The following is a 16,079-nucleotide window of genomic DNA, read 5'->3' as shown; positions in this document are numbered from 1 at the left end:
ACCCTCTACATCCTTACATTTGTCCTCTCGCCATCCCTGCTTAGCCATTTTGCACTTACTGTCTATCTCATTTTTGAGACGTTTGTATTCCTTTTTGCCTGCTTATTTACTGCATTTTTATATTTTCTCCTTTCATCAATTAAATTCAATATTTCTTCTGTTACCCAAGGATTTCTATTAGCCCTCGTATTTTTACCTACTTGATCCTCTGCTGCCTTCACTACTTCATCCCTCAGAGCTACCCATTCTTCTTCTACTGTACTTCTTTCCCCCACTGCTGTCAATTGTTCCCTCATACTCTCCCTGAAACTCTGTACAACCTCTGGTTTAGTCAGTTTATCCAGGTCCCATCTCCTTAAATTCCCACCTTTCTGCAGTTTCTTCAGTTTTAATCTGCAGTTCATAACCAATAGATTGTGGTCAGAGTCCACATCTGCCCCTGGAAATGTCTTACAATCTAAAACGTGGTTCCTAAATCTCTGTCTCACCATTATATAATCTATCTGATACCTTCTAGTATCTCCAGGATTCTTCCATGTACACAACCTTCTTTTATGATTCTTGAACCAAGTGTTAGCTATGATTAAGTTATGCTATGTGCAAAATTCTACCAGGTGGCTTCCTATTTCATTCCTTACTCCCAATCCATATTCACCTATTATGTTATCCATATTCACCTATTATGTTTCCTTCTCTCCCTTTTCCTACACTCTAATTCCAGTCACCAATGACTATTAAATTTTCATCTCCCTTCACTATCTGAATAATTTCTTTTATCTCATCATACATTTCATCAATTTCTTCATCATCTGCAGAGCTAGTTGGCATATAAACTTGTACTACTGTAGTAGGCAAGGGCTTCGTGTCTATCTTGGCCACAATAATGCGTTCACTATGCTGTTAGTAGTAGCTTACCCGCACTCCTATTTTTTTTATTCATTATTAAACCTACTCCTGCATTACCCCTATTTGATTTTGTATTTATAACCCTGTATTCACCTGACCAAAAGTCTTGTTCCTCCTGCCACCGAACTTCACTAATTCCCACTATATCTAACTTTAACCTATCCATTTCCCTTTTTAAATTTTCTAACCTACCTGCCCGATTAAGGGATCCGACATTCCACGCTCCGATCCGTAGAACGCCAGTTTTCTTTCTCCTGATAACGACATCCTCTTGAATAGTCCCCGCCCGGAGATCCGAATGGGGGACTATTTTACCTCCGGAATATTTTACTCAAGAGGACGCCATCATCATTTAACCATACAGTAAAGCTGCATGCCCTCGGGAAAAATTACGGCTGTAGTTTCCCCTTGCTTTCAGCCGTTCGCAGTACCAGCACAAGGCCACTTTGGTTATTGTTACAAGGCCAGATCAGTCAATCCTCCAGACTGTTGCCCCTGCAACTACTGAAAAGGCTGCTGCCCCTCTTCAGGAACCACATGTTTGTCTGGCCTCTTGACAGATACCCCTCCGTTGTGGTTGCACCTACGGTACGGCCATCTGTATTGCTGAGGCACGCAAGCCTCCCCACCAGCGACAAGGTCCATGGTTCATGGACGATATGTAAAAGCATATCCCACCTTTTCTATAGCAATAGAACCAACGGTGTAGTATTGGAACTCTGCAAGAATGGAACATACAAGATGGCACAAGACCATAGGGCTGACAGGGACCTTAGGACCATGAAATAGGGCAGTCCTAATTTGTGGTCTTTGCAACATCCAAGGGCAGGTGTGGGACGAAGTACATAGGGTGCATTCCAGTGACTGGAAATGGCGATCCCGACAAAGGGAAGTGAGAGACATTCCAACCAGCAATCTCACCAGTGGGCTGTTATCAGGAGGGAGACATCACTCATCTGCAAAGAGGACAGGATACATGGGATGGTCAGGGAATTGGCAAATAGCGACTGCAAAAGAAATCAGGAGTTGGCTCCACTGTTTTTGTAGAGGAGGGAACGCCTGCTTCTGCGAGGAGGCTGCAATCGGGACTAGTGTGAAGGGCACCAATAGCTAGACGCACCCCACAATGGTGAATAGAATCAAGCATTTTCAGAGCAGGAGGAGCTGCTGAGCCATAAACCTGACTACAATAATCTAGTCAGGACAAGACTAGAGCACGGTACAGATGGAGAAGAGTAGCACGGTCTGCACCCCAAGACGTGTGGGCCAGGAGGCTGATATCATTAAGCTTCCTCATGCATGTAGACTTCCAGTGGCGAATAATGGGAAACCACATCATCTTTTTATAAAAAAGTAAGGCCCAAGAAAGGGGACTGTGCTACAACATCTAGGAGCTGGTCACCTAAATAACATTGTCGATTGGGAAGTACTGCCGGTCGACGGCAAAAAGCATAACCCGCTTTTTTTGGAGGGAGAAAATTGGAAGCCATGGGAGACTGCCCATGCAGAGGTCTGTCACATGGCACCTTGAAGCCAGTGCTCAGCAAATGCTACTGATTGGGAACTGCACCAGATGCAAAAATCATTGACACGCAACTCAGGGTAACCAAAGGCATAACAGGGGTTACAAGCCCAATGACAGCTATGAGGAAGAGTGATACACTTAACACACAACCCTATGGGATACCATTCTCCTGAATCCAAGGGGTGCTGAGATGTGCCAACTCGAACCTGGATGAGCAGATAAAAATCTGAAGGTGGCCGCAAAAGCGCCAGTCATGGAGAGTAACTAAAATGTGATTGGACCGAGCCTTGTCATATGCCTTATGTAGATCAAAGAAGACAGTGAAAAGGTGCCGGCAATTAGCAAAAGCCTGTCAGATTGCTGTTTCCAATCTGAGCAAACTGTCAGTTGTACATTTTCCTTCCCATATGCTTCACTGATATGGGGACAAAATGCCCCAAGATTCGAGTACCCAACATAATCTGAAGTTAACCATCCTCTCAAGCAGTTTACTATGTACGTTCGTCGGGCTAATCGGGCAGTAGCTGTCAAGAAACATTGGGATCTTCCCGGGCTTAAGGATGGGGATAACTATACTGTCTCGCCACTGCAATGGCAAAGCACCTGTGAGCCAAATGTGGTTGAAGACCCTGAGTAGATGTTGCCTCTGGATAATGTCCAAGTGTTGGATCATTTGGTTGTGGATGGAATCCGAGCTTGGGGGCTGAGTCATATGAAGAGATAAGAGCCTGCATGAATTCCCTTTCAGTTAAAGGTTCATTATAGGGTTCAGCTTGGTGGGGGTTGTAACAGAGGGGGGTCTGCTTAACTTGACATTTCTGCTGGAGAAATTTAACAGGACAGGAGGAGGACGCCAATGCCATCACGAAGTGCATCGCAAGGCATTCTGCAAGGATCAGTAAATAGCACAGCTTGAAAGAAAAGATGCTGGACAGTTGACTCTTGGACCAAACCTGCATTGAGCCATACATCCCCAGGCAGGGGACACGGCATTCATTTTTACTTTGCTTGATAAGGTAGATAGCCTTAGCACGGAGACACTTAAAAGAAGCAGGTTGGCCTGTGTGGGGTGTTGTTTAAATCACAGTGCCCGTCAACAGTCCTGGACAGTGACTGCAACGTCGTTGGTCTACCATGGTACTTTTCAACGACGAGGGGGACCTGTGGATGGGATGACAGCAGTGCCAGGAGTATGAAGAATAGTAGCAGAGATGCCCCACATGACCACATCAATGCAATTCAAGAGAAGTGTAAGTGCGCAGCAGATATGTATAAAGGCCAATTGGCCCTGTGGAATGCCCAACATGGGGGCTGTCTGCCCGGCAGTGGCAGCAGAACGATAGAATCACTGGAAAGTGATCACTGTCACAATGATCATCATGGGTGACCAATGTAGGGAAGCCATGAGAGCAGGTGAGATCTTAAGATCAATAGCAGTAAAGGTGCCATGAGTGGCATTGAAGTGGGTAGGGGAACTGTCATTTACGAGAGGCAAATCAAAGTCTGTAATAAGCTGGTCAATTAAGAGATCACTACATATTCAAAAGGCACTCCCCCACACAGGGTGGTGACCACTGAAGTCCCCGAGGAGAAGAAATGGGCGCTGGAGTTGCTGTATAAAGGTAGACAGATCAACCTAAGGGAGTGGTCTGTGTGGAAGGAAGTAGACATTGCAAACGATGATTGCTGGAGTTGTTTCCACTCGAACCACTATTGCTTCCAATTTGGTATGAAAGGGTTCCAGTTAATAATGACATCTGAGCGAACCAAAGTGTAGGACCCCTCCAGATGCTATCCCAGGGCCAGCATGGTTTCAATGGAACACCCGATAACTACGAAACGTTGGAGAGTGGTCATCACAGAAGAGCGTTTCTTGAAGAGCAAAAGAGAACGCAGAACAGGAGGAAAAAAGACATTGTATTTCCAGTAAGTGATGATAGTATCCGTTGCAGCTCCACTAGATTATCATATGGCGAGAGTCCAGGATAGACATTAAGAAGCTAAGCAGAGGTCAGTCTCTCGGTCAGTGGTCGTCACCAACATGGATGGAGTGACATCCACAAATAAGATGTCACACTCAGGTTGCGAGGGGGGAGATGGCACCTCCAGGTGTGTGTGTGTGTGTGTGTGTGTGTGTGTGTGTGTGGGGGGGGGGGGGGCATGCATGCCCGTGTCGGAGTGGGGAGGGTTGTCCTGGGAATTATATTTTTTTCTTCTCCTTCTTCTCCTCCTCCTCATCCTCTTTCAGAGGTGGAGGAGGGCAAGGTACAGAGGGGGTACAGGTTTCTCCAAGATCCGGAAACGAAAAAGTCTGGGCGACCTTAGGGCTCACAGATGGTGCGTCTCATGATGGAGTTGTGGTGGTAGGCTTGCGGCCTGAGAGACTCTGGAGAGAGCGGTCGGGGGGAGGGGGGGGGGGGGGGGGGGCTCATCACTGGCAGGTGCCGGAGAAGGAGGGCAGGCTTCCAAAGGAGAGGGTTTGGGAACTATAGGGGAACTGGAGAGGGGGACGGGGCTGGGGTACGGAAAAGGTAGGAGGTGGACGGGATGTGGCAAAAGTTGAAGAAAGTGACTCCAGATGGAGGCTCTCATATTTGTGGCAAGCCTCAGCATAAGACAGGCAATCCAATAACTCGTACTCTTGGCTCTTCTTTTGTCTCTTGTAAGCTGGGCAAACTGGCAAGCAAGGAGAGTGCCGGTCATGACATTTGACACACAGAGTTGGTGGAACACAGTGGCTTCCCTCATGGAGTGGGTGTCCACAGGCACCACACACACAGAGGACCCACTGTACAGTGGGAAGACATGCCCAAAATGCAAGCACTGACAGCACCTCAAGGGTGATGGGACGTACGGCTTCACATCTAATCTGTAGCACTTAACCTAGACCTTCTCTGGGAGGGTATCCCCTAGAAAGCCAGAATGAAGGCGCCAGGAATGGCGCGATTGTCTTTACAACCCTTTTGCACAAGTTGAACAAAATTAATGCTGTGTCGCTGAAGATTAGCCTGGAGTTCCTCATAAGTTTGCAAGATGACATCCCTATGAAAAATCATTCCCTCCCTGTACCATATTCAGTGACTGGTGAGTGATAATAGACACTGGGACATTGCCAAGATGATCACAAGCATGTAGAGCTGCAGATTGGGCGGCAGAAGACGCTTTGATCAGAAAGCCCAACCACATGTTACTGAGACATTCCACTTCACCACACTTGTCCTCTATATTCTCCACAAAAACTAATGGCTTTGTGGCAGTGAACATGTCCCCATTTGTCCTAGTACAGACGTGGTAGTGGGAAAAGTGTTTATCCCAAGACTGCAAGCCTGGTCTTCCTCCCAAGGTGTAGCCAGGAAGGAAAGGCTGGGTCATACGAAGCAGCATTCAATGATCCTTCATTATACGAAGAGACAGCCACTTGAGAAAGGTCATATTTTTGCAGCTTGATACGCTTCATGTGCCAAGCACCCATCCTGATACCACCCACTCCAATCAGAGGCTCTCTCCATGGGTGCCACCCCACTACAGCAAGTGCCACCTGGCATGGCGGGGCATACATGGGGAGGGAACAACTAGGGTCTCCCTTTGTTGTCAGGGGGTTCAGCAAGACAGGTACATTAAAAGCCCCACCACAAGGCTGGATACACTTAGCAACCTAGCAGGATGGAGGGGGGGGGGGGGGCTATGGTGGAGAAGGTAGGGGCAGAGGAATCCACACTTCAAATGCTAGGGAGGGAGTTCTTTCCTAAATGGTTCACATTAAAAAACAGAAAATTTAGAAGTGTAGATCAAACCTCAAGTGGGGACCTGAAAGCCAAAAAGGATGAAAGAAAGCAGACAGGAGAAACAAAATTACAAGCAATTGATGGAACCAGTTGGATAGCCAGGTAAACATTGATCTGAACACAGAGAGAGGGGAAGGAGGGGGCAGTGGGGAATGGGCAAGGATATGGAGGGAATGGCAGGGTGAAGGAAATGCAGCCAGGGAAGGAAGAATGGGCTGCAAGAGCTCGAGGCCCCATGTGCACCACACACAAACTCACAAAAAAACTGTGATCCTTGCTGGGGAGGGGGATGTTATTTTTATTATTGCTGGCAATGTAACCTTCAATTATGAACTGCAGATTAAAACTGAAGAAACTGAAAAATGGTAGGAAATGGAGTAGATGAGATCCCCATAAACTGAAAGAAACTAGTTGTTGAGGGTTTCAAAGTGAGCATTAGTCAACAAGTGCCCAGCACAGGGGAAAGAAATACAATGAAAGATGAACTGGTAGCTTTGATGGATGAAACAGAATGCAGCAGAGAATCAAAATGGAAATGCCTAATAGGAATCCCTGGATAGAACAACAGGTCTTTAAATTAAACAACAAAAGTAGAAAACATAAAATTGTAACAAATTAAGCAAGTTAATGGATATTGACTAATTGGTCCTTGGAGAGTATAAAGTTGACTTTAAAATACTAGTAGTAATAATAATTATAATAATAATAATAATAATAATAATAATAATTATAATAATAACAATAACAATAACAATAACAATAATTATAATTATTATTATTATTATTATTATTATTGTAACACACACACACACACACACACACACACACACGAGAGAGAGAGAGAGAGAGAGAGAGAGAGAGAGAGAGAGAGAGAGAGAGATTATCAAAATATTTATTCTGTCACAATCACAAGAGAAACAAAAGACAGACAACAAACCACGAAGTGTCAGCACAGAAAAGAGAGTAGTTTCCAACACAGGTAAAAGGTAGCTCCAGGAGGTGCAAAGAGGTGAAGCAGAAATGGCTAGAGGAGCAATGGAAAGCTGAAAAATTATGCATGGCTATGGAAAAGGCAGATGCACTGGGAAGCCTATATTAAGCAAAGATAAGAAGGCTGGAAGGTGGAAGGAATACATAGAATAGCTACACAACAGAAATGACCTGGAAGACGATATAATGGAAAGAGAATGAGAAGTTGATGAGAATAGGATGAGGGATGTGATATTAGATGAAGAATCTGACAGTGCACTAAAAGACATAAGTTGAAACAAGGTACTTTAAACACACATTCCAAAAGAATTATTAAATTCTTTGGGAGAACGTGACATGATAAAACTGTTCCACCAGTTACACAAGATAAATAAGGTAAGTTAACTACCTTTGGATTTCAGGAAAAAATTTAACAATTTAGAATAAGATGTCGACAATGTTGACTGTAAGATACACTCTGAAATTCTGAAGGTAGCATAGATAAAATACACAGAAAAAACAGTTGCCTACAACTTTTACAGAAACCAGACTGCAGAATAGGAGCTGAAGGGCATGAAAGGGAAGCAGTGGCTGAGAAGGGAGTGAGAAAGGATTGTAGCCTAATGGTATCCCTGATGTTCTACAATCTGCATTTTTATCTAGAAGTACAGAAAATCGAGAAGTAGTCAGAAAGAGAACTGAAATTCAGAAAGAAGAAACAAGAATTTGAGTTTTGCCGATTGCAAGAACAGTTGAACAGAATGCATAGTGTCTTGAAAAATAGATTGCAAGATGAATATCAATGAAAGCAAAACCAAATGTAATGGAATGTAATCAAATTAAATCAAGTGATGGTGAAGGAATTAGATTAGAGAGTGAGACACTAAAACAGGTAGCGAGTTTAGTTATTTGGGCAGCAAACTAAGTGTCAATTCCCAAAGTAGGAAGGATATAAAATGCAGGCTTAGCAATATATCAGGTGATAAGTCGCAACCTGGGGTCAAGGAATCATCAATCTGGTAATGGATGGAAGTACAGAGAGTAAAAATTGTGGTGGGAGAACAAGGCTTCACTACAGTAAGCAGCTCAAATAGATGTAAGTTTCAATAGTAGTGCAAAGATGAAGAGTATAGAATTGCATGGAGATCTGGATCAAATCATTCTTCAGGTTGAAGACTGCAACAGCAGCAGCAGCAGCAGCAACAAATTTACCATGTGAATGCAGTATCTAAGCAAGCTATTTTTGACTTGTTTTAAGTTCAGTGGAGCAGCATAATTAATTATTATAGTATCAGCTAAGTTCTTGGAATGTGCACAGTATCGGGTATTACAGTGTAACTTAATTCCTAGTAAATTTTATCTCATTTGTCAGCACTCAGATCAACGATGGGGGAAAATGACAATAGGTCTTTTATTGACTCCTGCTTACTACTTTGCTCTCATGAGCTTCAAGAATGATTAAAGAATTAGATGAAAGGCAGTAAATGTATCTTCAGGGTACGTTCATCTACACACTCAATTACGGAGTAATATTAACATACATTGATGCCAAGTGACAATTTATTTATACACTTTAAAAATGTAAAGATAATTTTACTTACAATTGCACAGAATGTGAAGGCCATGGACTCTAAATGGTGGAAATAGGGATTGGTAATGTGACACATGACTTGAAACAAAAAGGAAATTTATTTTAAGCATCTACCACTGCAGAATTTGAATACAACCACTGGAAAATTAAATAATAGCAAATAATAATACACAGTATTTCTGTAATCCATATACTATGCCTCCCTTATCTTTGGAACAGTAGAGAGAACATACCTAATATATTTTCATGACGCATTAAAACTGTCTGGTAAATTTCTGTTTCTCTGAACCAGCTTGCTTCTTCTGTAGTAAAGAATACTTTCACTGCCACTTTCTCTCCTCGCCATTTCGCCAGCCACACTTCTCCATATCTGCCCTTCCCCACAGAATGTACCATCTGTATTTGCTTTGCTATAGTGCGCTGAACCTATTGAGGAAAATCAAAATATTAGAAGCTAATAAACCATAGTAATCATCTAGTACAAAAATTTGTGCTATCTATAGAGCAAGGAAAGGTCTTCTTAATGGCTGATCTTCCTTATTACATCTTTTTATTTCTTACAGAGAACATAGGACTTGGTCACACAAATATTAAATTAACTGTTAACAATGTAGGAAAAGATTTACCGTAAAGAAGACAAATAAAATTGTGGACAGGCATGATTAAAAGACACACTCATGGAGTTTTCAGCCACAGCCCCCGTCTCACACACACACACACACACACACACACACACACACACACACACACACACACAAAAAACAGCAAACTCCAGACCCGAGTGTCTCTCTCTACTGATGAAGGCTGTGGCCGAAAGCGACATGTGAGTGTCTTTTAATCATGCCTGTCTGCAGCTTGATTTTTACTACTTCTTCTTCTTCTTCTTCTTCTTCTTCAGTAAGTACCAATCTACCTATTCCTACGCTGTTGATATTTTTACCTGGAGATTCCATTGTTTGAACTTAACACTTAATCAACACAAAAAAACAACAACTGAAGTACGAGTTAATGAGCTACAAACAGATTCTAATGATGAACTAATGCCCCTTAAAGATACTACCCTCGCAACATATTTATTACAAATTTGTATCATACCCTCAGTTAGTAATTTTACTGTTAGGGTAGTAAAAAGAGGACTTTTCTCTCAAACTGTTCAAATAATATGCACAAAAAAAGTATATTCAATACCAACCATTAACTTAAATTACATAGAAAATGTACTAATTATTTTCTATACTGTACACAACATCAATATAATGAATAATTTAGGTCTTCTGTTTGGTGGCTTGCATACATTTTAGTGCATATATATATATATTTTTTAAATAAATGTGTATTTTACTTACAACTATAGTGAAAAGTGCTTCTAGTTTGTCTAAGTTTCCCCATTTAGAACAGCTGAGAGCAGACGTGCCCTTTTTAGAATTGGTCCAGGGTGTATACGTGGACAAGGAAAAAAAAATCCCGGATTTTTCCCGGATTTCCCGGTTAAAATTACACTTTCTCCCGGATGAAAACACACTTTTTCCGTGTTATGAAGTGACAGTATATTTTCCCTCGGAACTGTAAAACTTATCAATTCTTTGAATGGTTACGTTTTTACACATGGGCGTAGAATTTCCCGGCACTTTAAAAAACGAAACTCGGGGACGAAAACCCCTTTTGGAAAGATATTATTATTATTATTATTATTATTATTATTATTATTTCTTTTTGCAGCAATATATACGCTGTATATTTTCGTATGACGAAAGTATAAATTCGAATCCCACCAAACACCGCATGTTACTTTCCGAACCATGTAATCGAGATTGCGATACGCTTTTGTAAGCGAGTCATTGCTCACGTGATCCCGCCAGCCGATGACAGCGGATATTCAGAGCGTAGGACACGTGATGTAGTCCGCTAATAGCAACATCACTGTTAAGTAGTGCGTATACACAAACAGGAAAAGTTAATGTTTTAAATTAATATACATAGTGTTGCTACAAGAAATGCAAAGCTTTCACGTATAACATTGGTCTCTAAGGTTAATAAGCTGCAACAGAAGGTAAGCTTTCACATATAATGTTGATTTTTCTTGCCCGTGTTACACTTTGCGATACATCACACAAATGTGCCAGTAAAATTTTTAGCCGAGTCCAGTGAATTGTTCTCAAAGTTTTCCACAAATAAATTAGCTACCGCAGAGGAGCGAGAGCTTCCCGTAGCACATCAATTTGCTCATAATAACGACACCATTGTCTGATCTGGGCTCGAAATAATACTAATGGCTAGTCATCAAACGCTCTGTGATTTAAGGAACTCATCGTACATTCTCACACATAGTTCCACTTGCGAAAAAGGAAATTTACTTTGAAAGTAACATTTTTCAAACCACCATTCGCAATTTTTCCCGCGACCTGTTAGAAATAGGTTCGTTTCAGCAGTCGTCAGAAAGAGCCAGGTAACAGGCGCCACCGCGCTTTGGCAGCTGCTATGACGCAGGAAGACCGTATGTTCGTATGTGTAAAACATGAAAAGATCTTACGTTATGTCATAAAAGAAAAGAGGCCGAAATATCGTTGTCTAATACTGTGTAAGCTGTTAATACAAATAGTACCCATGACTGGTGTGGTTTCTCAATCTGATTACGTTTATTTTGTCACTGTCTGCTAGATAAAACAAAATAGGTCTTTCTAACACCGGAGAAATTGTAACACACACCAAATAAACGAGACTGTTTTGGCACAAATGGTCATTTTTATAACATGACAGAATATAATTCACGACGACCAACATAAAATGCCTATTAGGCCTACTACATGCAAATAATTTAATGTTAGAAAAATAGTTTCACATTTCATTCATACGCCCCAGTTTTTCGAGTATGAGATCGAATAGTAGTAGTACGAGATTTTTACTTAAATTTGGAATCCTCATGTTCTTCCCTAATTGGTGTGATGTCCCCGTTTCTTCTCCTTCCTCGTTCTAACAAACAATCTTGTCATGACGAATTCTGGAACTATTTCTGCCTTTGTCAAAATTTAGTCGCCGGTTAACTTCACTAACCCTGCCAGAATCACCGGTTTAGTTATCCCTGATTATTCTCCGGTTAGGCGTTGTTATGTTCGTACAAACCACTTTCCGCGCTACTTCCAGAATAGAAGTTAAGCGGCTGCTAGACGGGGACTATACAACTGGCCCTTAATAGTGTAGCGATCTGGCCAAAAATTTTCTGACAAAATTTCATTTTCTTGGATACACCGTGAAGATAATACGTAATCTTTCTTACCTGTTATTCCTGTTAGTCGTTTATTTCCAATCTGGTAGTCTGACTCTATGGATTTCGCTAGTAATTATAACAAAGCTGATCATTCCAAACCCAATCAACCACATAATCAGACAGCGGTTGGCGTTCACTCGTTCGGCTTTACTCCGCTCAGCTCGTATATCCCGGTGCCCTTTTGCTTGCAGGAAAGTTTATTTCTAGATACGATGAGGATTCCCCTGACAGACATCACGTACGCTAGGCACGCATTCAAAAATTAACTTATGATTCATTCAGAAATCATCTTGCGGAGTGTGTTCAAAAACCAACAGGGATGCGTTTCAAAATCATGAGTAATCGGTAGACCAACGTGCGCTGGATGCTAGGCTCTTTGTGAAACATGATTTTTTTTCTTCTCAAGAATATGAATTTGGAGCCCCCTCCTACCCCCGCAATTGTCATTCGGGTCAGATACATCGGTTTCCCCGCCACTCAACTGCACATGCGCATGAGCCCGCTCGTAACTGCTATAACGAATCTAGTTAAACAGTTGTGACGTCACGCTCATCGGAGACATTTTGTTCTTATGAAGCATTGCATGGTCTTCCTAACGCCTTTGACACATTTTGCTGTTGGCAAATGTTTGTATGAGCACTGTGTTTAGTTGTTGTATATGGCACATTTCCTTTGCAATTTATGTTTTATTTTCATTTTTGTTTTCTCGTTCACCTTTTATTGTTGTAGTGTTATTCTGCAGTAGTGGGATAGAGTAATATCCTTTATTAGAGTATCGATTCTTACCAGTCAAGATTACAAAAATTTAACTGAAACCTAAAATAACGAAAAATTCCCGGAATTCTAAAAAATTCCCGCGTTCTTCCCGGTTTTCTCCCGGATGAAAAAATTCCTGGGTTTTTCCCGGTTGTCCCGGGTCGTATACACCCTGTGGTCAGAAGTATTTCATTTCCTTTAAATAAATCCGATCAGGGAGACCATGAAGTGCTTTTCTTCTGCCAAAGAATCAGCAGATTTTTGCTGGGCAGAGGATTTTTTAATATTTGTACATTAATGTGTGAGGTTCTTTGAGTCACTTTTTCCATTACTGGTGGGATTTATTATTCAGGGTGTATACGCGGACAAACAAAAAAAATTCCCGGATTTCTCGGTTAAAAATACACTTTCTCCTGGGTGGAAACATAGTTTTTCCATGTTAATTGACAGTATATTTTCTCTCAGAACTGTATAACTTATCAATCCTTTGAATGGTTACGGTTTTATACAAGGGCATATAATTTCCCGGCTCTTTAGAAAGCGAAACTCAGGGGAAAAAACACCTTTTGGAAAGACGTTTGATGTGCAGTAACATGTACGCTGAATATTTTCGTATTATGAAAGTATAAATTCGAATTCCACCAAACACCGCATGTTACTTTCTGAAGCACTGAAATCGAGATTGCAATGTGTATTTGTAAGCCAGTCATAGCACATGTGACATAATCTCACCAGCCGATGACGCGGATATTCAGAGCTTCGGACACGTGGTGTAGTCGGCCAATAGCAACATGACTGTTATGTAGCACGAACACATGAACAGGAAAAGTGAATGGTTTAAATTAATATATATATAATGTTGCTACAAGAAAAACAAAGCTTTGACATATAATATTGGTCTCCAAGGCCAATATGCTGCAAGAGAAGCTAAGCTTTCGCATATAAGGTTGGTCTTTTATGCACATATTACATTTTAAGATATATATCACAAATGTGCCAGTAAATTTTTTAATAACGACATAAAACTGTGATCTTCTGGGCTATACATTCTTCTACATGGCTCGTCATCAAAGAGCTGATTTTTAACTGAGTCCCAGATTCCCAGTGAAGTAGGCATCGACCTGATATTATGCTTTTCAATGTGGTTTTGGGATTTAAATTTCCTTGGGTACCAGTACTTTGTTATCTCATGTCTCGTTCTTTGTTATGGCATAATGCCATACATGCTAGAAGTTGAAAATGTACACTTGAAATGCACACAACAGTTGAAACTAGCCAACAGTTTGGAATTAAACCATTTTTTTTTTTCGAATATATTGACTGCCTCAGAGGAAAAGATTAATAAAAGAAAATTTCTTCAGCAAACCGATAAAAATAACTTCATTGTTCTGCATGGCAATTAATGCTTGACTGTCAGAAAGGTGGAACTAAAATAAAATCTTAAACTAATAACGTATTTTAGCCTTCCATAATTATGTGAATGTATTTTAATTCACATGATAGCTCCCGGCCAAAGAAATCAATTTTGTTTTCATTTGACGCGAGTGCAGTAGATACAGAGGAAACAGCAAAATCACTAAATGTAAACACAGGTCACACGGAGACTACCCACTTCCCTATTATAACCCAGACTGCTCTGCGTACCAGACCCGTATCTACGATATTTCTGAACCAGGGCAATAGTAGATAGTGGCATCCCTCAAGCGTTTGAGATAGGAAACCAAAAAGTTTTAAAAAATCAAATTTTCAAAAATATTTTCATTTTGTAGTGCACATCTTTCTGAAGTCTGATACATAAAACATACGTGTCCGAGGAATTGAAAGACATGGTATTTGATCTTAAGTGTGTCAAAGTGCAGTGCCACACCTCTTCACACAGCATTCTTCTATCACACGTCACTGTATTTCGGTCTGTGGAATTGAAAGGTGTATATTTTGTGCTGGATGCCATCAAACTATACTCAGGACAGTGGAAATTAAAATGTCCTATGGTGCCTCTCCTGCTTCCAGTCGGCCAGTTTGACATCCTGCCTCACTTAAAAAAAAAAATAACAACAGAAAATTTGCACTCTCTATTCCCTATCAGCTACCAACTTGCTGCTTTGTGTAACATATAGGACACACAAAACCAGTAAAGAGAAGAGACAAGCAAGACAGTGCACATTTCTTCAGTCCTAGCTCCTACAATTTTTCTCTCTCTAATCTTGCTACAGCTTTACATGTCGTGCTTTCCTTTCTGCGAAAGGATCTGTTACCTCAAAGTTCGTCAAACGTTTTGCTACATGAAAAATTGAAATGTAGTTGTCTAATACTGAAAAAGCTGTAATTACAAATAGCCCCAAGACTGGTGTGGTTTTTCGACCTGATTACCTGTATTTTGTCACTGTCTGCGAGATGAAACAAAATGGGCCTTTATAATACAGCAGCAATTGTAACACACGCCAAATAAACGAGACTGTTTTGACAGAAATGGTCATTTTTATAATACTGCAGAATATAATTCACAAAGTATCAATATCAAATGCCTATTAGGCCTACTACAAGCAAAAAGCTTTACGTTAGGAAATAGTTTTGCACTTCATTCACATGCTCCAGTTTCTCAAGCAGGAGATCGAAAAGTAGTAGTGCGAAATTTTTATATAAATTTGGAATCGCCATATTCTTCCATAATTTAAGTGATGTCATTGTTTCTTCTCCTTCCTCGTTCTAACAAACAATGTTGTCATCACTAATTCTGTATCTATTCCTGCCAATGTCAAAGCTTATTTGCCAGTTAACTTTACTAACTCTGCCAGAATCACCAGTTTAGTTATCCCACAATTATTCTCCGGTTAGGCGTTATTACGTGTTTGTACGTGTTTTCCGCGCTACTTCCAGAATAGACCTTGAAGCGGCTGCTAGCCAGAGACTGTACAACTGGCCCTTACTAGTATAGCGATCTGGCCAAAACTTTTGTCAAAATTTCCTTTTCTTGGATACACCGAGAAGGTAATACGTAATCTTTCTTACCTGTTATTCCTGTTAGTCGTTTATTCGCACTCTGGTAGCCTGAGTCTATGGATTTCGCTGGTTATCATAACAACACTCATCATTCGCAAACCCAATCAACCACATAATCAGACAGTGGTTGTCTTTCTTTCGTTCGGCTATACTCTGCTCAACTCATATAGCCCCTTTTGTCTGCAGGAAAGTTTATTTCTAGATGTGACGAGGATTCCACTGACAGAGACATCACGTACACTATGCACGCATTCACAAATCAACTTATGATTCATTCAGAAA

The 16,079-nt window shown here is 41.1% G+C and overlaps 1 protein-coding gene across 1 annotated transcript in view; it reads right to left on the bottom strand.

Annotated features, from left to right (window-relative positions):
* Positions 1-16,079, bottom strand: part of LOC126161600 (bone morphogenetic protein receptor type-1B) — a 183,329-nt gene that overhangs the window by 22,751 nt on the left and 144,499 nt on the right. The window contains 1 exon segment of the mRNA XM_049917548.1: positions 9,010-9,202. Coding sequence (XP_049773505.1) covers positions 9,010-9,202 — 193 coding nt within the window.

This window comes from Schistocerca cancellata, chromosome 2 (assembly GCF_023864275.1).
Source record: "Schistocerca cancellata isolate TAMUIC-IGC-003103 chromosome 2, iqSchCanc2.1, whole genome shotgun sequence".
NCBI lineage: Eukaryota > Metazoa > Arthropoda > Insecta > Orthoptera > Acrididae > Schistocerca > Schistocerca cancellata.
The sequence above is the reverse complement of the archived record's forward strand: the minus strand, read 5'-3'. Positions and strand labels throughout refer to the sequence as shown.